Genomic DNA, 26,037 nt, shown 5'->3' with positions numbered 1-26,037 from the left:
GAGAAAAGAATGTTGCCGTATTACTCTTTCAGCTGTTTTCTTTTCGTATCCCGGAGACGTTCACTCTTAATATGCTCAATATAGAACTCTTCATCTCCTCCCTGACACCTGGTCTCTTCTAAATTCCTTACATCCACACAGTTGGTCAAATTATGCCAAATACTAGGGAAGCATACTCAGGTTCCCCATCTCCTTCTTTAGGAATGCCTCTCCTAACTGAATCTTGCTCAAGCTATGTATGACTAGCAAGTTTAATTAGTATTTAAAAGATCAAATCCCTATATAAAAAGGCCTACTCAAAAAAATGCATTTTCTTATGGTAAACAAAATATAATTGTTGTGCATTTATTCAGTGTTTGAATTATTTTTATTATATATTTCTTCTGCATTTGCTTGTGTATGAATCTAATGATTTGCCATTAGAAGACAGGAAGTATGTCTGTCCAAATTTCTTTGCAGCTCACCCACCTAAAGCCATAGATCAGGATGACATTTGTTATGGCAGTAATGAAGAACAATCAGCATTTACCATATACTTGTTTCCTTCACTTTTGTGTCATATGTGTATTACCTTTAAAAATTATTTCTATTTTATTTGTCAGCATATTCAGTAAAAATTCATATGACTGAATCCTATAAACCATTTAAAAAGGTTAACGTTTTCTTGAAAATAGTACTTTTAAAAAAAATAAATAGAATTTGAAATTAGACCTGTTTTAATTTGAAGCTTCATTTACTTTCTCTTTGTGATTTTTGAGGCAGTGGATATTGTTTTGCTAATTGCATTTAGAAATCATCTGTCATTTTAGTTTTGACATCTAATATACATAAATAATGTCCAAAGGGTAGAAGCAATTTAATCTGAACATCCTTATCTACTTTCCAGTTCTAATAGCATAATTAAAGAAGTACAAAATACCACATGTAAAATGTATGCTTAGTTTATAAAGTAAGTTTCCATGTTCATGGCTAATGTTACCTAAAATTCAAAGTACAGTAAAAATTCTAAAAATATACCAGAAAATAATGATAGAATATATTAGATATATTCACAACTAACATATTTTCTTTTTATCCCAAAACATGATTGATAAAATTTCACATGCTTTAACTTTCTAATTCTCATCTTACTGATCTATAATTGACATAAAGGCTGACAATAAAAATGGATCTGAAGTTGCATGAATTTGTCAGATTGGGAGACTTTCAGGTATCAAATGTTAAGCATTTGGTGTTCTATGATGAAAATCATCACAGAATGTAGCTATGGTATTAATATAAAGTTTGGCTTAGTAGCATTAAAATAATCAATAGTAGCTTTAAGGATTGACTTTTTATGACATTCTCATATAAAAATAAAGTTTACTTTTGGCTGGGCACAGTTGCTCATGTCTGTAATCCCAGCACTTTTGTAGGTCGAGGTGGGTGGACCACTTGAGCCCAGGAGTTTGAGACCAGCCTGGGCAACATTGCAAAACTCTATCTCTACAAAAAATAGGAAAATCAGCTGGCTGTGGTGGTGGGCATCTGTAATCCCAACTACTTGAGAGGCTGACATGGGAGGATCACCTGATCCTGGTGAGATCGAGGCTGCAGTGAGCTGGGATTGTACCACTGCATTCTCACACTGTGTAACAGAGTGAGACCCTACCTCAAAGAAAAAAAAAATAAAAAGAAGTTTACTTTCAAGAAAGCTTCTTTCTGCTGTTGAGTACTTATAACACACTGCCTCAGAAAAGTCTATTATTTCAAAGCAAAGACAGACACTTTCAATTGCCTGTTTTTTCAATATATATTTTAAATTTTTGTAGATAATCATTTTCATTATTATTGTATATCATTATGTATCATGACCTCATAAGAGATGACAGTATGCTTAGTTTTGGTTTTTAAAAATCCGAATCAAAAAGCTGGTTACCTTCAGAACTCATTAGCAAACAGTATATCGGCTATACATGTTGTCTGCCTTTGTCCCATAGAGCTTGCTAGTCTTTTCATGCACAAGTACAAACACACACCGACATTCAGGAAAGTTGCCGTTGACTGGAGAAGAAGTAACCGAAGAACCGTCTCTCTCATATGGAAACTTACATGCAAAAATGATTCTCTACACTGTAACTATATTTTCTAAGGAGGGATAACGTTAATAAAAGTGATGCAAGTCAGATAAATCAGATATTACAAGTGCATGCCTATGGGCTTGGGCTTTTGTGTTCAAGGCTTGCCTGTGGACACACCAGATCACTAGTATAAGTCAAGTCACTACCTTCCTTCACTTAACCATTTGGCTTCATTTCCCTTTGTTGGAAATCTTTTTGCCTACATTACTTCTTGTATTTATTTTATATGGGGAGTTTGATTTAATATACAGAGTGGCAAAGTGGGTTTTCGGTTTAATTCAGGAAACTGCTCTTTTCTTCAGAAATAATCTTAAAAACGTCAAATTAATAATTAGATACCTTTTTGACATCTGACCTTTTAGAGAATTCATATTTTGCAAGTAAAGAAATGAAATTATATAAAAGTAAAATTTAATGAGACACTGCTATAGTTTACTTGAATAAATAGTTGAAATGTAGTAGCCATTTTGTAGAACAATGCATTTATCGCTAACATTAATTTGATTTCAGTGTTTTTGCTCTAATGGCAACAAGTGTTAAAAATAATAATTTACCTAGGTATGTAGTGTCAAATGGAATTAGAACTCCAATAACTTGCTTTATCAGAGAGCAGAGGCTAGAGGAAAGAAATATTGTCACATGCCACATAATGACGTTTCAGTCAACAATAGACTGCAAATACAAGGGCAGTCCCATAAGATTATAAAGAAGCTTAAACATCACATAGAGTTGTCATACCACATTGCATTACTCACACATTTGGGGCGATGCTGGTGTAAACAAACCTATTGCTTTACCAGTCATATAAAAGTATAGCACATATGATTATGTACAATACATAATACTTGATAATGATAATAAATGACTATGTTATTGGGTTACATATTTGCTATAACATAATTTTTATTGTTATTTTAGAGTGTATTGCTTCTATTTAGAAAAAAAATTAACTGAAAACAGCATCAGGCAGGTCTTTCAGGAAGTATCAAGAAGGCATTATTATCTCAGGAGATGACAGCTCCGTGTGTGTTATTGCCCCAGGAGACCTTCTAGTGGGACAAGGTATGGAGGTGGAAGACAGTGACATAGATGATTCTGACCCTGTGTAGGCCTAGGCTAATGTGTGTATTTGTGTCTTAATTTTTAACAAAAAATTTAAAAAGTTAAAAAAAAATGGAAAAAAGCTTATAGAATAAGGATATAAAGGAAAAATGTTTTTGTACAGCTGTATAGTGTGTTCATGTTTTAAGCTAAGTGTTACTAGAAAAGAGTGAAAAATTTAAAAAATCCAAAAGTGTATAAAGTAAAAAAGTTATAGCAAGGTAAGGTTAGTTTATTATAATATTAAAGAAAGATAAATATTTTTATAAATTTAGTGTAATCTAAGTGTACAGTGTTTATATATAAAGTCTATGGTAATGTGCTAGGCCTTCACATTCACTCACCACTCACTCAGAGCAACTACTAGTCCTGTAAGCTCCATTCATAGTAAGTGTCCTATACAAGCGTACCACTTTTTGTCTTTCACGCTGTGTTTTTAAAGTATCTTTTATATGTTTAGATATGTTTAGATACATAAATACTTATCATAGTGTTACAGTTACCTACAGTATTCAGTACAGTAGCATGCCATATAAGTATACAGCTTAGGAAAAATAGGCTACACCATATAGCCTAGGTATGTAGTAGGCTATACCATCTAGCTTTGTGAAAGTGTACTCTATGATGTTCACATAATGAGTAAATTGCCTAGTGACAAATTTCTCAGAATATATCCCTGTTGTTAAGGAGCATGTGACTGTATGAGTTTTCCAAGAAACCTCTTGGTTGAACTCATGTCATTTCATTTCCTTTGTACTTAAGTCATTGCATTTATGTGTTTTGGGGTCTGCATTGTTGATGTAGTCTGTAACAGCTGAAAGTTATGAATCCATGTATCATTTTAGGAACCTTGAAGTTGAAGTTAGTTTCAATAGGATGTTCAGATATTTCTGCTTATATGGAAATTAACAAATTTTCATTTTACACTTTAGCCTACAAAGGACTTTCTCCAGAATTAGTTGGCATATTTATCTTTCTCTAATCTTATTTTCTGGAATAAGAGTTTGTTCAAAAGAATTTGTGAATTTGTAGCACCATGTATAATGTGACCCTAGTGCATTGAATAACCGCAGTGCATTGAATAACAATAACATTTTCTAAGTAAGTCAATCCATGGATGAACTCTTCTTATCATGTTGTCCTGATAAATGATAATAGACCTTCTCCAAAACTCAACTGCCTTTGTAAAGCTAATGAAAGACTACCAGGCTAGGAGCAGGAGAGGAGCCTGAATTCTGTTAAGGTCTAGGCATAAATGATTGCCAACCATTATTCCAGAGGTCACAAATATGCAACTTCTCCAATTACCCCTGTAGGTAATATCACTATTGTAGAAGCTATGACTGGCATTTTGAGATATCTTTTCAAGTTTTTGCATGTCTGACAACCCATGACTCCACCTGGACCCAGTGACCAATGGTTCCAGCCTCTCCTATTTCCCCACCCAAAGCGATTCAGCTCACTGGAGGATCATTTCCTACACCCCTATGATTGTACTCCTCACCTAATCAGCAGCAGGCACCCATTGCCGAGCCACCCCCAAACTACCTTGGAAAAACACCTAACCTAGGAACCTTCCAGGAGGTTGAGCGCTAACTCTGTCTCCCATTTCTCATGGCCGGTCTTGCGGGAATTAAACTCTCTTTACTGCAATGCTGTGATCTTTGTGCAGTGAGCAGGAAGACTCTGTCGGGCAGTTATAAAATGGTCAAAATGGCATGTGAAACTTTTTTCACCAAACAGCAAAACTAAATGTGTTTGCAAGGTTGCAGATACTCTACTTGGATATAAAGTTTCAAGATTTTTCTTCCAACTGAAGTTGTGCTCAACAAAATAACTTTTAATCATTTTGAAAATAAGAAAACAGCCTATATAGTTTCCAAAGGAGCTCACAAAATAAGAATTTATCTATCATGATGTCAGCAGAAACAGACCAAAGCTGTGAGTTGTTTGCTCTCAGATACATTCCGGATTCCGGGGCATGCTGAAGGGAAATGTTAACTCTGTCATTTACTCTATGATATGCTACAAAACATCAACTATTTGGAAGAAAAAGAAGTACTGTGTCTATTGTATTCTTCTCTTCCAAGCGACAAATCAACTCTAGCATTTATTTTCATGCTACATGATTTCTCCCTGGTGGCCTATGGCTTCTCTTGTTTGTATTATGAGATGTTTCCAAGCAAAGGTCTTTGGATGGAGCAAATAAAAATTTGGGTTAATTTCCAGCCTTCTCAGCTCCACCCATATTTTGTGACAAAGAGTTATGGTCTCTTAAGTATTTTCACAAAGGACAGAAGTGCTCCAGCTGTATTTATTTTGTTTTTAATGGTGCAATTTTTACTACTCAAAAAGTTATTTTACTATTTTATAATTTAAGTCTCGAGATTCTCTCTCTGTATTTAAGAATACTAAGATGAATGATTCAACAATAATTTTGAAAATTATGTATGAACCACAAGAGTTATTTTGGGTGTATGTTCCACTGTTTAAAAAAATTAAAGATTAAAAAGTAGAGATGTAGAATTGTGGGAGTAAAGCCTTCCCAACAGTGCAATACCCAAATAGAAATAATCCCTGTAATATTTTTTGGATAACAAATGGCTTGGCAGACTCAAATGTGACTAGTTTCTATATGTCTTCTGCATGAATGTTTTGAGCTACTAAATCTAGATATTTTGGTTCTCAGTATGTTTCTTAAGATTTGGGGAAGAAGCAAATTGATGAGATTAAAAACAGTAATGTGGCTAAATTAGCCACAGATTTACTAGATAATTAACTGCGGTCAGTATGCCCAGCTAGTTGTGTATGTATTATAGGCACAAGTCATATTTAAAATATTTGCTAAATATAATACAAAAGTACTAAACAATCAGAATGGACACCAATACTGGGGTTTCCTGCAGGGATACGTATTAACTCTTTAATTGCTCCACTGTGGGGGAACTTGGGGCTGGTGCTTGAGTTAACAGCTGTTTACTAACAGATTTGAAAATAGTGAAAGCATTTCCATTTGGAAACCAATATAACCATACTGGTGCATGTTGGATGAATTTTGCACTCTGATGAAAGTTAAGGAAAATGGTCTTTTTTTAACCATACAGCTTTGCCCTGGGAATTGGCGCTATCTTTCTGGCCCTGTGTGTAGCTATTCTCAGTCTCAGTGGTGTGCATGGTCCTTTACCATCTGCATTTTTCCTTTTGGGCCTGTTTATTTCTTAAGTCTTACATTATCCTCACTGATTTTGGTGGTGCTTATAATCTGTATGCATTTCTTCAGAGGGCACATTTATTAAGAAAGAAATGCTTTTATTTCCCTTTGTCCTATTTGTTAAGTATGTAACTCCGTAGAATTCCAGAATTGCTCTGCTTACTAAACAGCAGACAGCTGCTCCCTGAGAAAGAAAGCTCCACATTCTCTAAACACATTCTGTGTGGTCGGGTATAATAGTCATAAAGCTATTGAGCACTTGAAACATTGAGTTCTCTGAATTGAGATGTGTTGTAAATGTAAAATACACATTGGATTTTGAAGCCTTAGTTAAAAAGGCACATATTATTATTATTATTATTATTTTTTGAGACGGAGTCTGGCTCTGTTGCCCAGGCTGGAGTGCAGTGGCGTGATCTTGGCTCACTGCAAGCTCCGTCTCCCGGGTTCACGCCATTCTCCTGCCTCAGCCTCCTGAGTAGCTGGGACTACAGGCACCCGCCACCACGTCCGGCTAATTTTTTTTGTATTTTAGTAGAGTTGGGGGTTTCACCGTGTTAGCCAGAATGGTCTCGATCTCTTGACCTTGTGATCCGCCCTTCTTGGCCTCCCAAAGTGCTGGGATTACAGGCGTGAGCCACCGTGCCCGGCCATTAATATTTTTATATTAGTGACATGTTACCCTAATATTATAGATGTCTTGGGTTAAAATATTTTATTAGCGTACAATTAATATTCTCTGTTTCTTGTTACTATTTTTAATGTGGCTACTAGAAAAATAAATTTCATGTGTGGCCCACATTGTATTTCTATTTTTATTTTTTTGAGACGGAGTCTCCTCTGTCGCCCAGGCTGCAGTGCAGCGACACGATCTCGCGGCACTGCAAGCTCCGCCTCCCGGGTTCACGCCATTCTCCTGCCTCAGCCTCCCGAGCAGCTGGGACTACAGGCGCACGCCACCACGCCCAGCTAGTTTTTTTTTGTTGTTTTTTTGTTTTTTTGGGGTTTTTTTAATAGTAGAGACGGGATTTCACCGTATTAGCCAGGATGATCTCCTGACCTTGTGGTCCGCCCGCCTCGGCCTCCCAAAGCGCTGAGATTACAGGTGTGAGCCACCGTGCCCGGCCCCCACATTCTTTTTCTATTAGACAGCACTGCTCTAAATGATATATTTGCCCAATTTGGGGGGATAGAAGGGACTTGATTTTAGCAGAATCTGTGGAAAATTTCCCTCTGGAAATTTAGTCAAGCATTTTTCTCTGATGTTATGTTTTTTCACTTTAAGACTGGCACTCTAGTGTTGTAAAGAACTTGAAAATACCACCAGTTTCTTCAGCTATGTCTGCGTTTTCTACATCTCACCAAATTACTTTCCAGTTCTCTTATTATAGGTCCATTAAAGAAATGATACATAAAGATATATACAGTGAAAATTTTTCTTTTAAAAATATTTTAATGAAAATAATAGTGCATCCAAGTGGATTAAAAATTAAGGCATTGGTGACATTTTAAATGAAATTGTTATAGATACATGCTATCTATTTTGGATTAGTTTTGCCTGTGACCCAAAGACAAGAAGAAGTCACTTTTGTTCTAAGGAAATTAAGTAGGAGTCCCTTCCTCGCATCCCTTTTGATTAGATTTCATAAATTTGGGTTGTGAAAAAGGTCAGAGAACATTCCCTTAATCAAGAGATAAGATTATAGTTCTATATTTCTAAATATAGGTAAAAATTGATGTAGCTTTCTAGGTTAGTTCAAACATTGATCGTCTTAGAAGGTTTATACACATAGTTGAGAGAAATCATTATGCAATCATAGAAATATGTGAAATCACTGTTTCACTGATCTAAAGTAAGAAGAAAGCTCTAACTTGGGGCAAAGTACATTAACCAAGCCTCTCAGTATTTTAGAGTCTATTTAAAAATTCTAATATAAATAAATAGGTGTGACTCTTGGACCTAGAAACAGGAAGAAAAATCAATCAAAAATACCCTGGATATTAAAAGCGACTTTGGGCTCTAATGTGAAGCTGCTTGATTGAGTAGTGCAGTGTCAACCATATCTTTCTTCTAATGCTAAAAGTAATGCACATAGACAGAGTGACAATCACAGCACAGCCTCCCATCAGCAATAATTAATCTTTTAGTTAACAGAGACTAGAAAAGCCTCTCATCAGCCTCTTCTGAAGTCTGAGGGACCCTGTTTTTTGATGTTTGCATTCTGAGGAAAATTGTCCCCACCAGTTCTAACAAATTGAAACACCAGGCTAATTATGGCAGCTAATGAAGTGTGTGGAATGGTCACAGCTTGTCGTGAAACTGTTCCTTCAGCTTGGATTAGAGTTTCATCAATCACTTTTTTAAACTGATCCAGAATTGCTTCTGCCCGGTGCTTGGCATTTTTAATGCTATTTCTGTAATTGGTTTTTTCCCTAAAGCTTAGACTGTTTTTTGAAATATTACAGTCTCGGGACAGGACTTGCAAACTCTAGTTTATAAAAAATATTTATTATTAGTGATATCAGCTGATCAAGTGGTAGAAAGCTAATAAAACCACCACCAAAATAAAATTTGATACACTATTTCAATCTTGCTAAAGGTAGCAATAAAGCATATCCATATATATCATTATTTTTCTTAAATGTATGTGTAATACAACATAGGAGAACCACAGTTGGTGGTTAGGTGACTAAAATTCCACTAAGAGTTTTTATGAAATTAATATATAGATGTTAGCTTAGTTTGAGGGGACAATACTGATACCTCCCATTTATCAATCAACATCATTTTATGATGTCCACATTTTGCACTGAGCCAAACATTTTGAGGCATTAGGACCTAAAGTTTATATATAGATTTCCAGTGAAGTTACTCTGCAATAAACCTGAAGTGCGACTTGGAAAATCTTGTTTAAAGGTTTAATCTTATTGGAAAAAAAAGGAATCAGTCATTTTGCAGACATGACTGCAATTTCTATACAATTATTAGTACATTTTGTTATTAATGTTATTAAGAGTTAATAACTATTGGACACCCACTGTGTGCACAGTAATGTCTCCATGTGTAAGACAGCTAGATAAAACAAAGGTGTTTAATTCCATTTGTATAGATAATGTCCTTGAAAATGATAAGCAAAAGACTTTTAGATGTATTTGCTATTGCTGTTTCCTTTGGAGTCAGGCTGCATAAGCAACAGTTTCTACACATTTCAATCCTTTCCTTTTTATTTATAAATTATCCCAGAGTTAAAATTATTCCTAGTAAACTGACACATATTGAGACAGAGCTTTTGCTGCATTGTCACTTTTAAGCCTCAGAACTAACTAACCTAGGATATTGATATTATCATTCCTCTGTATAGATTAAAAGCTGAATAAAGAAAGTTCATCACTGCTCTCTGGCCTATTAACCATTACACTACACTATCTCAACTAGCGCTTTAAACTTACTTTCTCCTAGTGTAGGTCAGCTTCTAAGATTTTATAAATTCTTTGCAGATACTTGGAAGATGCCTGGCTCATGCCTGTAATCCCAGCACTTTGGGAGGCTGAGGAGGGCAGATCAGTTGAGCTCAGGAGTTAGAGGCCAGGCTTGGGCAACATGACAAAACCCCGTCTCTACAAAAATACAAAAATTAGCTGAGTGTGGTGGGGTGCACCTGGAGTCCCAGCTATTTGGAAGGCTTAGGCAGGAGGATTGCTTGAGCCCAGAAGGTTAAGGTGTCAGTGAGCTGTGATTGCATCATTGCCCTCCAGCCTGAGTGACACAGTGAGACCCTGTCTCAAAAAAATAAATAAATAAAATAATAATAATAGTAACAATAATTAAGCTCTGCTTTAGAAATTGAGGAAACATGTGCATATATACTTACATAATGATATATATATAGACATGTACCTATCGTGCATATATGAACAAATATTCAGAAAATAAAAAATATGTTACTTTAAATTTGGTGAATTAACAAATTTATTTTGGTTTTCATGATTCTTACAGTAGAATACTTATATATATGTTTAAGTGGTAAAACTTTGCACTTAACTGTGATATTTACCATGAAGCATCTACTAAACAATATGCAGAAATGAAGTAAGGTGTGATATAAAGTTTCTGAAATTTCTAGTTACTTACATTTATTTTTTAGTCAAACATTAAATTATTTTCAAGGATAAAGAAATGTTTGGACATCAATAGGGACTGAAACAATAGGGATGAAAACATTTGTAGTAATAAATACACCTCTGAGAAGAGTTTTATCAATATTTGATAAATTTTATTCATTTTCTTGCTAAATATCATATAACATTTTGAATTACAAAACATTTTTAATATGTAGAAAAGTGTGACAAAATATATGGGTTAAAACTAGATGGTGGTTGCATGACGTATATATTATTCAGAATACAGTTTTTGGTCACAGTATTCTGCATTCATCCATTTCCCAAGGTTTGCTAATATTGTTCATATCTTCTGCAGCCTTACTGAGTTTTGATATCATGTTGATATTATTGATACCAATATTACTGATTCTTCTTCCTGAAACACTAAAATGAATCATTTTGTCCAAGCACGGTGGCTCATGCCTGTAACCTCAGCACTTTGAGAGGATAGAGATGGGAGAATCCTTTGAGTCCAGGAGTTCAAGATCATGTTATGAGTAATACATATGTTATGCACTCACCACCTAGTTTCAACCAATGTATTTTGCCATACTTTCCTACATATTAAATTAAATCTGGTATACATAATTTGTCATATACATATTATGTATGTGATAAATACATATATCCATATAATATGTATATTATAAACTGAAAAGTTTTATTTCTTCCATTTTCAATTATTTCTAATTTATTTTTCAATTAAGCATAATGTTTTATTATACTTTATCATGTTAAAGATGGTTCCTATGTTTTTGTTTTGGTAGCAGATTATTATTTTTAAAATCATAAGTAGGTATTAAACTTTATCAAATTCTTTTGCATCTACGAGGTGATCATGTGATTACTTTTTTATTATATTATAGTGAACTACACTTTTAAAAATTGCCCAAACTTCTCTTCCTAGAATGAACTCTACTTAATGAGAAACTTTTATTTTTACATATGCCTGCATTCAATTTGCTAATACTTTATTATTTTTTATATCTATTTTCATAAGATAGATTGGTCTCAGTTTTCCTTTCGTATACAGTCCTTGTCAAGTTTTAGTATCAAGATTATGCTGAACTCATAAAACAATTTGGGTAGTATTCCCTCTTTTTCAATTTTTGGAAGAGTTTGTGTAACATTGTTCTTTCCTTAAACATTTGGAAGAACTCACTAGTGAGCCTGTTGGGTTGTGGGGTATTCTTTTTATTTATTAATTCAGTTCTTTTAATGCATAAAGGACAATTCAGATTTTTATTTCTTATTTTATTTGTTGTATTATATTCATTTGACCTATTCAACTAAATTTTCAAATTTATTGGCAAAAAACTACTCATAATCCATTGTATTATATATTAATATTTAATTCTATAGCATATGCAGTGGTGTCACCTTTTTTATTCACAGATATTGATGAATGTTTCTAATAAATTTTGTTAAGGATTTTTAAATTTCATCAATCTAGAAAACTGAATTTTGACTTTGTAATTTTTTCATGGAATGATCATTTCCTATTTTATTCACATCTGATCTTTATTTCTTCCTTCAATTTTGGGGGTTTAATTTGCTGATTTTTCTGTTACTTCTTAAAATAGATACTTCAATGATTCATTTTCACCCTTTATTTTTAATCTATGTATATAAGGCTATAAATTTCCCTCAGAACATGTACTTAGTGACATCCCACAAGTTTTATCATAAATTTCAAAATGTTTTCTGTTTTTTTTCTATATTGACTCATATCTTGTTTAGAAGTATATTCCTGAATTATAAAACATTTGGAGATTTCCCAGTTATATTTTTATTAATGTACTAATTTATGTCCTCCATGTTCAAATAACAGAGCCTGTGATTTTAATCTACTGAAATGTTTTGAGAAATGCTTTGTGTCCCAGGATCTGGTCAATTCTGGTAAATGTTTCAAGTATATTAAAAAGAATACAGTTGTTGGGTACAATGTTCTACATTCATCCATTTCCTGAGGTGTGCTAATATTGTTCATATCTTCTGCAGCCTTACTGAGTTTTGATACCATGTTGTTATTATTGATACCAATATTACTGATTCTTCTTCCTGAAACATTAAAATGAATCATTTTGTCCAAGCATGGTGGCTCATGCCTGTAATCTCAGCACTTTGAGAGACTGAGGTGGGAGGATCCTTTGAGTCCAGGAGTTCAAGACCAGCCTGGACAAGACAGCAAGAACCCCCATCTCTACAAAAAAAAAAAAAAAAAAAAAAAGAATTTTTTTGATGCATGGAATATATCATGAGGCTTTATTTAAAGAAGGGTGTGGACAGTACGTTTTTTGAGACCTTATATGTCTATGGCAGAGAGTTCATTGTCGCTCAGTATCAGTTTTTCCCTTTCTCTGAACCAGGGGTCAGCAAACTTTTTTTTTTTTTTTTTTTTTGAGATAGAGTCTTGCTCTGTCGCCCAGGCTGGAGTGCAGTGGTGTAATCTCGGCTCACTGCAAGCTCCGCCTCCTGGGTTCACGCCATTCTCCTGCCTCAGCCTCCCCGAGTAGCTGGGACTACTGGCTCTCGCCACCCACGCCCAGATAATTTTTTGGAGTTTTAGTAGAGATGGGGTTTCACTGTGTTAGCCAAGATGGTCTCGATCTCCTGACCTCATGATCCTCCCACCTCTGCCTCCCAAAGTGCTGGGATTACAGGCATGAGCCACCCGCCTGGCCAACTTTTTTTTTTTTCATGGCCAGAGAGTAATTATTTTAAGTTTTGATGGCTACAGGTTTATGTTACCACTACTCAATTCTGCCACTGTAGCACAAAAGCAGTCATAGATAATACATAAATAAGTGGGCATGACTACGTTTTAATAAAACTTTATAAACAAGTTAGGCAGTGGGCTGGCTTTGGCCTGAAAGCTGTAGTTTTCTAATCCCTTTTCTATATAATAGAACCTTTGATTTATAGTGTGTACATGCATGCTGAAATTAAAACTACATTTATCAGCCATTTTTTAACATTGCGTATAGCCCTGTGACTAAGTGCTGGAAAATGGAATATAAGTACAAAGTGTGGATCCAGCTTCTAAGAAGTATTTATCAGGAATTTTCCCTATGTCAGTAAGTCCGATGGTGTGGAGGCCAGCTAAAAGCAGTACTCTCGCCAAAAGGACTATTCAAGCTAGTACATTAGTCTGCTGCAGTTCCAGAGATACTGGTAGAAGACAGAAGCTTCCTAGGTCAGAGATTGTATCCCTCACAGCAAAAGCAATCGAAGTTTTAGCATAGTGGTGCCAGTTCCCTGAGCCTCAAATCCCACATAGGGATGCAGAGAGTCAGGGAGACCTGCATATGCAAGTATACCATAGGCAAAATTCCCAAGTATAGGAAATTTACAACTTTTACAGGAAGCAGGAAGCAAGCCTTCTCTGCCCAGAGGGAGACTAGGCACATCATAGGACTAAGTGATATATACTGGGGAGATGTTACAGGATTGCCAACTGCATAAATAATTCTGAGGAGTGGCCCAGGTAAAAGAATGATGAAGACTTTATGATTTTGGCACATTCACCAAAACTCGTGGGACTCGAGTCCCAAGATGGACTTCCTCCTCCTAGTGTGTTTTAAAAAAATGAGTATCCTTCTTTCCTCCTTATGGCTGTCTGGAATGGGGGATTTGAGAGCTGCAGATGGACTGACATCTTCAATCATGGTGCAATCCTGCAGGCCACAAAAGGTAAAGCCGTAACATAGAAGAATCCTGGGGACCTTACACTATAAAGTATCACATTAACTCTGGAATTTTGAGTAAACTTCTTTCTTCTTAAGTCACTGTTAACCTGGGCTTTCTGACAGTTGCAGAAATCAGCTAATCCCCATTAATACAAAATCTAGGAATGCCTTTCTGTTGCTTTCATATGTAAGTGACAACTAGAGTATGTCTAGAATACCAGGTTCGTGACCTTTTTCTCTTAATAGTTACTAAGTCATGATTATCTGTCAATTAGTATTACAAATTAAATATCTGAGATAAGAATAATTCTTTGATTTGTGTGTATGTGTGGATGGGGGGAGGCTGTGCTTTTGAATTTTTTTTTTATTCTAAAGTGTGAGCTTCATCACTAATTCAATTTGAAATAGCCAATTATTACCTCCATAATGAATTTTAATTTTTCTATTGTAATCTTAGCTTATTTTCTCTTTTTGCCTAATATCTCTGACCTGATTGTTTCTATGGGTATGTGGTCCTCTTACTTTAGCCTCTTTTATTCTTTAGTCTTTGACTCTGTTTTCATAAGTTGGTTGAAGCTGGCAAATATTCTCTAACACTTAACTTTTCTTTAGGTTCCTGCAGAGGATGACTTTCAGTGCCTGATTTTTATCCATGTCTTTTAACATGTGGGCCTATTTTTCTTCCATAGGCCTGTGTAATTTTTTCCCTCTTATCCCTCTCCTATTTTAAGAGCACTAGATGCATTCACTATTTGCCAACATAGAAGGCCTGTGGTTTTAGCCCTTCTGTCTCTTTGGATCGAAGCCTCTTTCTAGGCTCCAGGTGGAAGGCAGCCCAACTCACTTGCCCCATTTCCTACTTCTCCAACACTAATAATTGATGGAAGAGATGGAAAATTATAGTTCTCACTGGTACTGCCTTTACAGCTCTTTCTGTGTGGCACAGAGACCCTGCATGCAGTGAGTCTCTGTGAGAATGGGTTGGTTGACCTGTATAAAACCCAGCCTACTGCTTGGTTTCTGCAGCTCAGCAATTTTATGTTTTTCATTCATTATCCTGAACTTTCTTGAAGATATTAAAATTTCTCTTAAAAAAAAGTTCCCTAAAAGAAATTCAATTTTAATGCTTATGGTGGGGTCAAAAGAAAGTAAGGAGAAGTTCCAGAGCAGTTTACTTAGACTAAGAATTATCTTCCATTGTAAAGCATCAAAAGACCTGCTGGTATAATTAACCAGATCCTCTGATGGAGATAATTATTTGATCACTTTTTGAGTTCTACCCATAAGCACATAGACATTAGTAATAGTTGTTTACAATTTTCCCCCACTCTCCTCTGCCAGTTCTGCCATGTACTTATTAAAAATGGAAGAGTGTTCTTAGGGGTCTAAACATTAATATAAGATTTCTTGGAAGAGGAAATTCTTCTGCTAGGCCAATTAACTAGCCTGTATGATAGAAAAGAACTTAATGGAACATTGTGAGGTAATATATACTAAATCACATTAACAGATTAACAGTTTTGAAAATTTGGATAGGCCCTACCCATATAGTTGGAGAGCAGACAAAACTAATTGAAATACTTCACCATTAATATCCAAGCTCTTGGAAACTAATGGGATTCTAGATGTATTACTAATGGTAGTTAACACCTATATTGTAATTTATATTGGGTAAAAATATGTCAACATAAGGGATACGTAAAGCATTATGGATTAATATCATAACCTACATTGCTAAAGAATGTTTTCATAAAAGAAATCTACAACTCATAATTATTTCAGTCTAGCATGTTAATATGTTCATGATAAAGTAGAATTTCAATGCGATTTCAATATGAAACAACTCTTACATGTCTTTTCCTTTCTTAAGTGAATATATATTTGTCAAAATTTTACTTAGTAAAATTAGATAAAGTCGAGAACATTCTACCTCTTTTTTGTTAATAAAGATGCTATGAATTACCTGTGGGGGATTTTGATTCCTTTCAAGCCCTTTTAACCTATCAAAGTTAATTGAAAGACGTTTCCTACTAGTAAGTCATGTTTATCTTCAAGCTGCTAATGGATAGAAGAACATGTTAATGCTCTAGTAAACTATTTTTGCCTGTCCACATCAGAACTTCATGTTATATATACTTGCTACTTTGTACCTGATTTATTTATTCTTTTATTGAATTACTTTTATGTTTTTATAAAAAGAGTTTTATTAAATAAGGTAATAGTGTAAGCAACATTATAAGAGTGGTTAATTTACTTAACAGGTCAAAGTTGCTGAAGTGTAGCAACTTACATGTAATTCATTTACTAAGAATATAGCATTAATTATTTAGTTTTACAAGTGCAATTTAAAAAGCAATATCAACTAATTAGCAGTTATTATACATTGGTCAGCAAAAATATACTTGCTCATTATTTTATTTCTGATAAATTCTTATTTGCAGAACAAAAGTAGTATAAGTCAAGACAATACATACACAGTTGAATTTTACTTTATTCAAGAAATTATTTTTCTACTGAATTGTGTGACTATGTCTATCACAGAGTTTTAAGGAGGCAACAATCATTTAAATTGTTCTATTCTATCCTCTCAATCTTTAATTTTGATATTGTTCAAAGATGATAATGAAATAATGTATTAAATATTAAGACTAATTTTTTGTATGTATTAAATCAATATTCTTGCAGTTGACTTTCATTTATAAAATGTAAATAAATTAGCTATATTTATGTGTGCTTTGAATAGTAATAGCAAATAGACATTCCTTAGGTTTGAAAAACAAAGCTTACATACACATGTCTTTTATTTCAGATTCAGTAAAGTTCAAGGGCATCCAAGTATGAAATAGTTTGTGAGGAAATTCACATTGCTTTCTTAATTTGATTTAGTTGGGGGAAAGGACACTGGTTCAGAAAATAGAGCTTTTAGAATAATTTTGGTTGAAATATAGACATTAAATATTGTGCATAGATTAGTAAATGTGTACATAATTTTCCCAAAGCTTGTAGAGGGGGTTAGTATTCTAAAGTATACTAATTTCTGTTGGCTATCTTATCTGCATTCTAACATCTTTTAATATCTAGACTTGCTTATGGGAAATGTAAAAATGTTCAGATGTGAGTAATAATTAATAACATAAGAGAAACCACACATCTAGGTATGTAAGATAAATGTAACTACATATTTTGTATAAATGACTTTAAAATAGGACATCAGGCCAAATGTGGTGGTTCATGCCAGTAATTCCAGCACATTGGGAGGCAGAGGCAAGCAGATCGCTTGAACCCAGCAATTCAAGACCAGCTTGGGCAACACAGTGAGACCCCATCACTACAAAAAATTAAAAAATTGGTTGGGCATGGTGGCACACACCTATAGTCCTAGCTATGTGGAGGCTGAAGTGGGAGAATTGTTTGAGCATGGGAAGTTGAGGCTGCAGTAAGCCTTGATCGATCATACTACTGCTCTCCAGCCTGTGCAACAGAGTGAGACCCTGTCTCAAAAAAAAAAAAAAAACAAAAAAGGATATAAATTACCAAGAGGAATACAGTTGATAAATAAGTGTCCAAGTAGAAAGGAAATATAATTCTAAGAACAGTAAATATTTGGTGCACTTATTTTTTACTTTATTGATATAAAAGTTAAAAACATGCATGAACAGAAATATGTTCAAAGATTTGTAATGAAAAGTGGCAGACTGCTAACTCACTCTTTCCCTACATGTCAGTCCTCCTTTTCAGAGGCCACCACTTTCAGCTCTTTGACCTTCCAAATAATAGGCTATCTCTTGATTTATCAATTTCTATGTTAGGCATTGACCTTCAACTATGGTAGATGAGGATTTAGCTCTCTTATGCTATCATCTCCATGTTTTCTTAGAATATATGTCTTGAGTAAGCAAATATTCAGCTCTTACTTTTTTTTACTATGTAAAGATTGTTTCTTATTAAACCAATAAGTGTTCCATGATGATGTTTCTTCTGTGTAACTTTTTATATTCCGTGGAGTTATTACTTAACTTTTTCTCCCTTTGCTTAATTTTCTTCACATCTCTTGTTGAAGTTTCTCCACACCCTGTAAAAATCTTTCAATATAATCTTTCTGTCTGAAAATTTCATCCTACACGTAATTGATAAATTGTTTTGATGTGTAATTGTATGTTAAAAGTTTTAAGCCATTGTTATCTGTCATTCTGCTTTACGAAAAATTTTCTTTGCATTATTTCTTTACTAATTCTTTTTTCTTTGTTTTCTCAGATCCTTTTTACTGGAGCTCCTATAGTCAGAAATCAAATTCTCTAATTGCTCTTCAACTTCTTTTTGAATTTTATATCTCCTATTTCCATTTTATTGTCTTTTTGTTTTACTTTCTAGAAGAGTTCTTTGGGATTAAATTCCAGTTTTTCTGTCAACTTATGTTTTCTGCTCTCATATTTTTACTTCACTAAAGCTTTTCTCTTTTTAAAATAGCAGCTTGTACTTGTTTAATGGATGCAATATCCTTTCTGATGTCTCTCAGAAAGTTTATTTTAGATTTTAGTGATGCTTTATTCTGCTTTTTGCATCATCTCAACTTCATCTAAATTGGTTTTTTGTTTGTTTACTTATCTCTCTCTCTCTTTTATGTTAGATGCTTTCCTCAGACATCTGTTGATCTTTTGCTGTTTTATTCATACTTTAAAATAAGGCACAGAAATGTTAGTTGAATTCCTTGTCCTGACTGAGCCAGGTTGACTGGTGGTTTTCACTGTAGAAGTGACTTTCTGCGGATGGGTCACTACCTATGGCCATTCAGTTTTTCCAACAAAAAATTCTCTAATCTCTTGCCAGGTGGGCAACTATTCTGGGAATTGGTAATTGAGGTGGTGAGTAGGATGATGTTCTCACCATTCAGTATGAATACTTTCACTTAATTTTCAGTATAGTGTCATACCTTGTGCCTGGTGCCTGCTGCTCACCCATTCACCCAAACCCCCCAGATCATAAACCTCCTGAACCTGAGGGGAGAAGGGGAGGAAGATTTTCCTGGAGTGTTAGAACCTGGAGGGAGCTTGGAGAGTAAGTGTTTTTTATGTAGGCTTTTAACCAAGCCCTGTGCATCATCTATGCCTTCTGAGATATCTGAAGATTCCAGTGCCTGAGGTTTCTGGCTTTGAGTAGGAAAAATAGGATGGGATGTCATTGGTGTCCCCCTCTGAACAGGTCACTGTTCTTCATTCCTTGTAAGTCTGGTACCACTCCCTGTCTGTTTTCCAATATAAGTTATAATTTGGGGTCACTGCTGTCTTCTGGTTTCAATGAATATGTAGCTTACTAGATGTTTACAATTGTCCACGTTTTTTTGAATGCGGAGAGGTGGGATGCATTTCTGAGAGGATGAGACAGGGCAAGAAATTCACCACCATCCTAAAACTAGAAGTCTTCTAATGAATAATTTCAAAGTACAGGTATATACAACTTTTACAGAAGGACTTTTGAAATAATGTTTTTCCAAAAGTATAACATCCAGAATTTTTTTTATGCTACCATGCAACAAAACTTTTATTAACATTTTGAACAGGTTCAACTATTACTGAAACTTGTAATTTCTAAACTTAAGTGGGGGCAGATGCCTCTGGTGCAGTGTAATGCCATCACTGGCCACTGCAAATGCAAGACTGAAGAATTAACAGCCACCTCTCAGACGCTGGATCAGGTGCAGGGTCGATTCTTTCTGGATGTTGTAGTCAGAAAGAGTGCGGCCATCTTCCAGCTGCATGCCTGCAAAGATGAGCCTCTGCGGGTCGGGGCAGATGCCTTCCTTATCCTGGATATTGGCCTTCACATTTTGGATGGTGTCACTGGGCTCCACATCAAGGGTGATGGTCTTGTCAGTCAGGGTCTTCACGAAGACCTGCATTTTGAGCTGTTAGCAGATACGAGGATGCTGCGAATCGCCAATCACGTCCAGCCACAGGAACACCTCCACATGCTCACCTGACAAAGCCAGTCGCCCCTCCAGAGTATTTTATTCATACATATAGTGTTCGTTTTTATGTATATTTGAATGTGGTAGATGTAGGATATAAACACAAAAGCCTGAATTCTACCCCCAGGAACCTTACTGTCTAGTGGATAAGATGAAACTTGCAGAGGGAATTACTGTGATGCCAAACAAAAAAATATAAAAGGACTGTGAGAAAGGTATGATTATGCACCATAGGCATTCAGGATAGGGAAATTTAATTTACATCTGAAGAGAGAAGGATTTCCTGGAGGAAGAAGCGTTTTTACTTGAGACTTAATGTTTGGGAAGGATTTGCACCTACTAAGAACTTAATAAATATTTGCTGAATATAATTAATGCTGTTCAGCTTTGGTGGTTTGACATTTTTCTTTTTACTTCTGTTAATGGTGAATATTCTTCAGTGTGGTGTGTCAGTAGCAATCAGTTTCACTTATTCTTCTCTCAATTTTCCTGAGAGGAATTAACAAAAACACTTCTATAGAGAAAATGCACCATTCAATGACAGTTATTGATATATCCTATAATTACAAAAAAAATCTTTCCTATAAGAATTCCATTATATTAATGATGCATGTATACTATTAAGAATTATAAATGTTGAGTAAGAAAGCTTCAAGTTCACATGTTCCCAGATGTTATTTTGGGGCTACTAGATTAGCAATTTTTCAAAAACATAAGCAGTAATTAGAAATCTTTCATAGTTTATTTTAGAAACAGCACTTGATTTTAATTCTTTCATTTAAAAAATCTTATAAGAAAAAACTATGTCAGAACTATTGACATTTTTATAGCTTGACAAAAATTAAGCATAATTAAAATGAAATATTTGTTGCATAAATTAAACTGCAATTAATATGTTTTCTGTGACTGCTTGCAGGATAAAATTAAAATGGTGTTGTTAGCAGGCTCCCTGCTGTGAGACTAATTTCTTGATTTTTATACCACACATTATCAAACACATTCTCACAGTAAAAGAGTAAACCAAGAAGTAGAAAACACTGTTTGATGAAAATGGTATACAGAAGGAGATAAACTGCCTTTTATGAAGACAAGGCAATATTGCTTTTTATTTTGAGATTTGATGACTAGTTGATTCGAAGGGTATGATTTGCACATTTAAAGATTTTAAAATAAGTCTAAAGTTGCCCTTCATTTTCATTAGCTATGCCTTTTAAATTAACCAACTTATTGTTTCAGGAGTATTTGCCTTTTCAGGAGGTAATTAGAAAATGAACAAGACATGTTATGCAACGGCCTCCCCTCCAGCTAACCAAGAAATAATCATAAATCCCATTACAAAAACTTAAACATGAACAATTTCAAGAAAAATGAATGAAAAATGTACCCTGTTAGCTCTCCTTTTGGAGAAGGATCACTTTTCCTCACCAGAGCCCAGAGTTACAAAAAGAAGACCGACATTAACAAAAGCTAGTTATTGCCATCTTTAAAAAAATTGCCAGCTGCCACCTGCCCAGACAATGCATCAAGTGTTATTTCTATATGAATTTTTTCTAATTACTTTTTAACCTTAGATACCATTTGTGATATCAATGAAAGAAATAGGTAACCATTATTAATAGTTCTCTTTATTTATGCAATGTCTCTCTTGGGCATTGCTGCCTAAATAATATAAATACACGAATGGAAACTAGAAATTATGGGCTAGGTACCATTCACTGGCTGGACTATTAAGTACTTCTTCCTTGGGGACTGTGGTGAAATCAATGCATGTTGCGTGATGACAGCATCAGGATTTGACAGTGTCTCTTGAAAGAAGTGAAATTAACAGAAGTCTTTCCATATGCAAGGCTATGGTGCCCTTCTCTTGCCACCTACAGAGAAAAGGCCTACTATTTCATAGCTTGATGCTGTGGCTCTACATTCTGCATTGCAAATCCCAAATGCGTTAACAGGTTTCAGATGCTGGAAAACTTTCCCCCCCAAAAAAATCTTAGAGCAAATAAATCAATCTTTTTAACAAAGCTTATCAGGTTTTGGTAACTTGAAGTGACCCTAGTGTTACAGTGACAAATTGGTGGCTGTAACTATGATCTGAGGTTGCATGATTACACTCTCACCTCCTTCAGGTTTGTCCCCAAATGACACCTCAGGGTAGCCTTTCCTGACCACCTGATTTGAAATTCCAATCCCTTTCCCAATTCCCTCAGTCCTTCTCCACTAGTCTGTCTTATGTTCATAGCACTTATTATCATATAACTCACTTGTTTCTTGTCTGTCTCTCCTCACTGGAGATTTAAGTTCTATGAAGACAGGAATTTTTGCATGACTGGTTCATTGCTGTATTCTTACTCCCTAGAATACTGCTTGGCTTAAGTCGGCACTTGATTAATATGTTTTAAAAGAGTGAATGAATAAATGAATGTTTATAAACCAATCCTTCAAAAGAGCAGAAAGAAATTAGTTTAGAAAACATGATTATTCCTGATGGTAATATGAACATCTAGGTTTAGCAGAGGATCATGAGAATACTATTTATAATGCTTTGCTTATTCACTACCTTATTTTTTATGTCAGTGAAATTATACTTAAATGAAAATTATTTCTTATTAAACTAAATGTCAGGTTATAATCTATATATGGTTAGTGTTAGTGTTCATAAAGGATTATTTACAATTCACCCCTTAAATAATAGTAGACAATATTTTCAACTCATTAGTTCATTTTATGTATTCATGTTCTCATTCATTTAGTGGCTTGTTCAATGTAATTCGTATCTCAGGAGTCGTCGTATCTGTGATATTCTGGTAGAACATACAAGTTTATGCCATAGTGAGTGTATCATGAAAGAGCTTGACTGTCTTATAGCAGTCAATTCTTGTTATTTGCAGTAGTTATGTTCCATAAAGTCACCTCAAACACTGAATTGGTGAATAATGAACCATTGTTCCTACAGGGAAAATAGGATTACGTTTCTGCTAGGCTTTGGTCAACATTTCTGCCAACCAATCAGTGCATAATAGTGTTTTATGTGTGCTTCCATTTAAAAACACCCTAACTGACATATATTTTGACTCATTAGCATTGAACTTGTGGCCAATAGCACTATAACTCATGCTTGAATGAAGCTTATCGATCATGTATGTTTTCCACATTACACTTAAGGAACACTAGGCAGAATTTCAGCAGTACACTTAGGGTTGTTAAAAGATAAACTTAGGCCAAATTAAATTTAAAGGAGTTTAATTGAGCAATGAAGGATTTGTGAATTGGACAGCCCCCAGAATCACAGCAGATTCAGAAAGACTCCAGGGGTGCCTCATGGTCAGAACAAATTTATAGGCACAAAAAGTAAAGTGACATACGGAAATCAGAAGTGAGGTACAGAAACAGCTGGATCGGTTAGAGCTCAGCGTTTGCCTTATTTGAACACAGCTTGAACACTCAGCGGTGTATGAGTGGCTGAAGTATTATGACTACTGGGATTGGCCAAGGCTCAGCAATTGTTACAGGCGCATACTCCGAAGTTAGGTTCTCAATCTTGTCTGCCTTTTAAGTTAGATTGCAGTTTATCCACAAAAACACTGTGAATATTAATTTCGAGGTTACAAATAAATTTTAGTAAGTTGGCAAATTTCAAATAAGGAACCTGTGAATCGTGAGGATCTCCAGTGTTCTTATAAAGAAGTCATCATTGAACACACCATCATATTACGGATAAATCTAGGCATTATCTTCCTCCCAAAATAGGGTCACTCTGAGAAGTCCTGCATTTCTATTTAAACAAGATCTCATATGATGTGTTTCAGGCCCTGTGACGGTACTGGAAACAAAACAAAACTGATAGAGCTTCCCTGTCCCCCATAGATAAATCTGTCATTCACTTTTCTCTATTCCTTCTCTCTTTCTTGATTTCTGTCATTCCTACAAATACTTTGAAACCCAGGTAATTGAACGTACAAAGAGACCTGGCACAGCATCTACTAGCTGGAAACGGAAAGATTTCCATGTGTGGACTTTGGGAGGATCCTGATGATGTCCAGGGCATGCAACTTCCATTTCCTTCACTTGATTTCTAGAGTGACAGGGTTGAGTGAGAGAGTAAGGATGTGCTACTCCAGAAGGCTCAAACTTTTAACAAGTTCACGGTTTCCCCAGGGCCACATCTGTTTATTCATTTATTTAGTCATTCTTTCAGCTAAATAACATTTGTCAAGTCCCTACTTTGTAGTAGGCACTGTGCTAAATCCTGGGAATACAGCTGTGAACAAAATGTAACCTGGCTCTTAGCAGTTGCTCCCCTTCTTGAGAATTTTCTTGCAGTACCTCATTATTTAGATGCATTCAGCTTTTCTCCTAGTAAGAAACACTTAGTGTAGTAGTAGGAGAAAACTTAGGAATGCTGCAGTCCCAGTTGCAATTGTTATTCTCCATTTCATTTGGTTCTCCTTAAACCATTCTGATACTGTCTCTGAACATTTTTCGCAGCATATTTTCCCACAAATTAACCACAAGCAAGCCAAATTTTCCCTTTAGGGCCAGTTTCATGTAGCATTTCTCCTTTTTAAATTGGCACATCTTTGTATATGAAAATAATGTTGCCGGAATCGCTTACCTTGGTATCACTAGCTCTATGATAAAACCACTAACAGGCTACGGATCATTCTAACACATTGTATCTAGTTAGATGTTCCATTTCAGGTATGTTTATTTCGATGACATGTTTTGTGTTTTGGGTTGTAATTAAATAGTTGAAACCACATTTTCATGGACATCTGCCTTTCTATATCTACATCTGTTTCTATAATTAAATCTATTCCTTCTGATATATCTTTATATCTTGTATCACTTTTATTATGGCCTAATAAATATGCCACTGAGTACAGTGAACTAGTCAAACAAGGAACGCGATCATTTATCCTTCAGTTTGTATGTCTGTCATGTGGGTCTGTCAAGTCCATAAAGATGGGGAAAGGACTAAATATGAGAAATAAGAGAAAGGCAGGAGGAACTTTTTTAATTTTTTTGAGATGGAGTCTTGCTGTGTCACCAGGCTGGAGTGCACTGGCATGATCTCAGCTCACTGCAACCTCTGCCTCCTGGGTTCAAGTGATTCTCCTGCCTCAGCCTCCCGAGTAACTGAGACTACAGGTGCATGCCACCACCTCCAGCTAATTTTTGTTCTTTTAGTAGAGATGGAGTTTCAGCATGTTGGCCAGGATGGTGTCGATCTCTTGACTTTGTGATCTGCCCCCGTGAACCTCCCTAAGTGCTGGGATTACAGGCATGAGCCACTGCACCTGGCCGACAGATAGGACTATTAAGAAGGAAGATACAGTATATAAAAACAGCAAAAGAATCAGTAGAAACTCAAATAGATAAGTTTGCAATTTAGATATACCCATGTTGAAATAAAAGCAGGAATGCGTATACTAAAGTCAAATATAAATGACTTTTGATTAGCAACTATTTAGGATTATTCATCTACAATTTTTTAAAAGTATATTTGAGTTTCTTAGTTTGAGATAGCTAACACTTGTTAAGTACTTGCTATGTGTTGGACACTGTTTTAATTGCTTTACATGGATGAACTCATGTATTTATATTTTCATGTTATTTTATCTGTTTTGAAATTAGGAAACAAGCATGGCAGAGGCTAAATAACTTGTCCAAGATCACAAAGTCCTTAAAGATAAACCTGGATTTCAAACCCAGGCAGCTTGACCCCAAAGCAGTACTGCCTCTGAGTAGAAGTAATAAGAAAGTTTTCACATGACCCCTGCAATCTCCAGT

General features: G+C 35.2%; 2 protein-coding genes across 3 annotated transcripts in view; one reads left to right on the top strand and one right to left on the bottom strand.

Annotated features, from left to right (window-relative positions):
* Positions 1–26,037, top strand: part of SPATA17 (spermatogenesis associated 17) — a 228,590-nt gene that overhangs the window by 192,180 nt on the left and 10,373 nt on the right. The gene's annotated exons all lie outside the window — the stretch shown is intronic.
* Positions 19,791–20,272, bottom strand: LOC116270519 (ubiquitin-like). The gene has a single exon (XM_031655692.1). It carries the CDS (start codon positions 20,176–20,178, stop codon positions 19,945–19,947), a length of 234 nt encoding a protein of 77 aa, XP_031511552.1. The 5' UTR covers positions 20,179–20,272; the 3' UTR covers positions 19,791–19,944.

Source organism: Papio anubis, chromosome 1 (assembly GCF_008728515.1).
Source record: "Papio anubis isolate 15944 chromosome 1, Panubis1.0, whole genome shotgun sequence".
Lineage (NCBI taxonomy): Eukaryota > Metazoa > Chordata > Mammalia > Primates > Cercopithecidae > Papio > Papio anubis.
The sequence above is the reverse complement of the archived record's forward strand: the minus strand, read 5'-3'. Positions and strand labels throughout refer to the sequence as shown.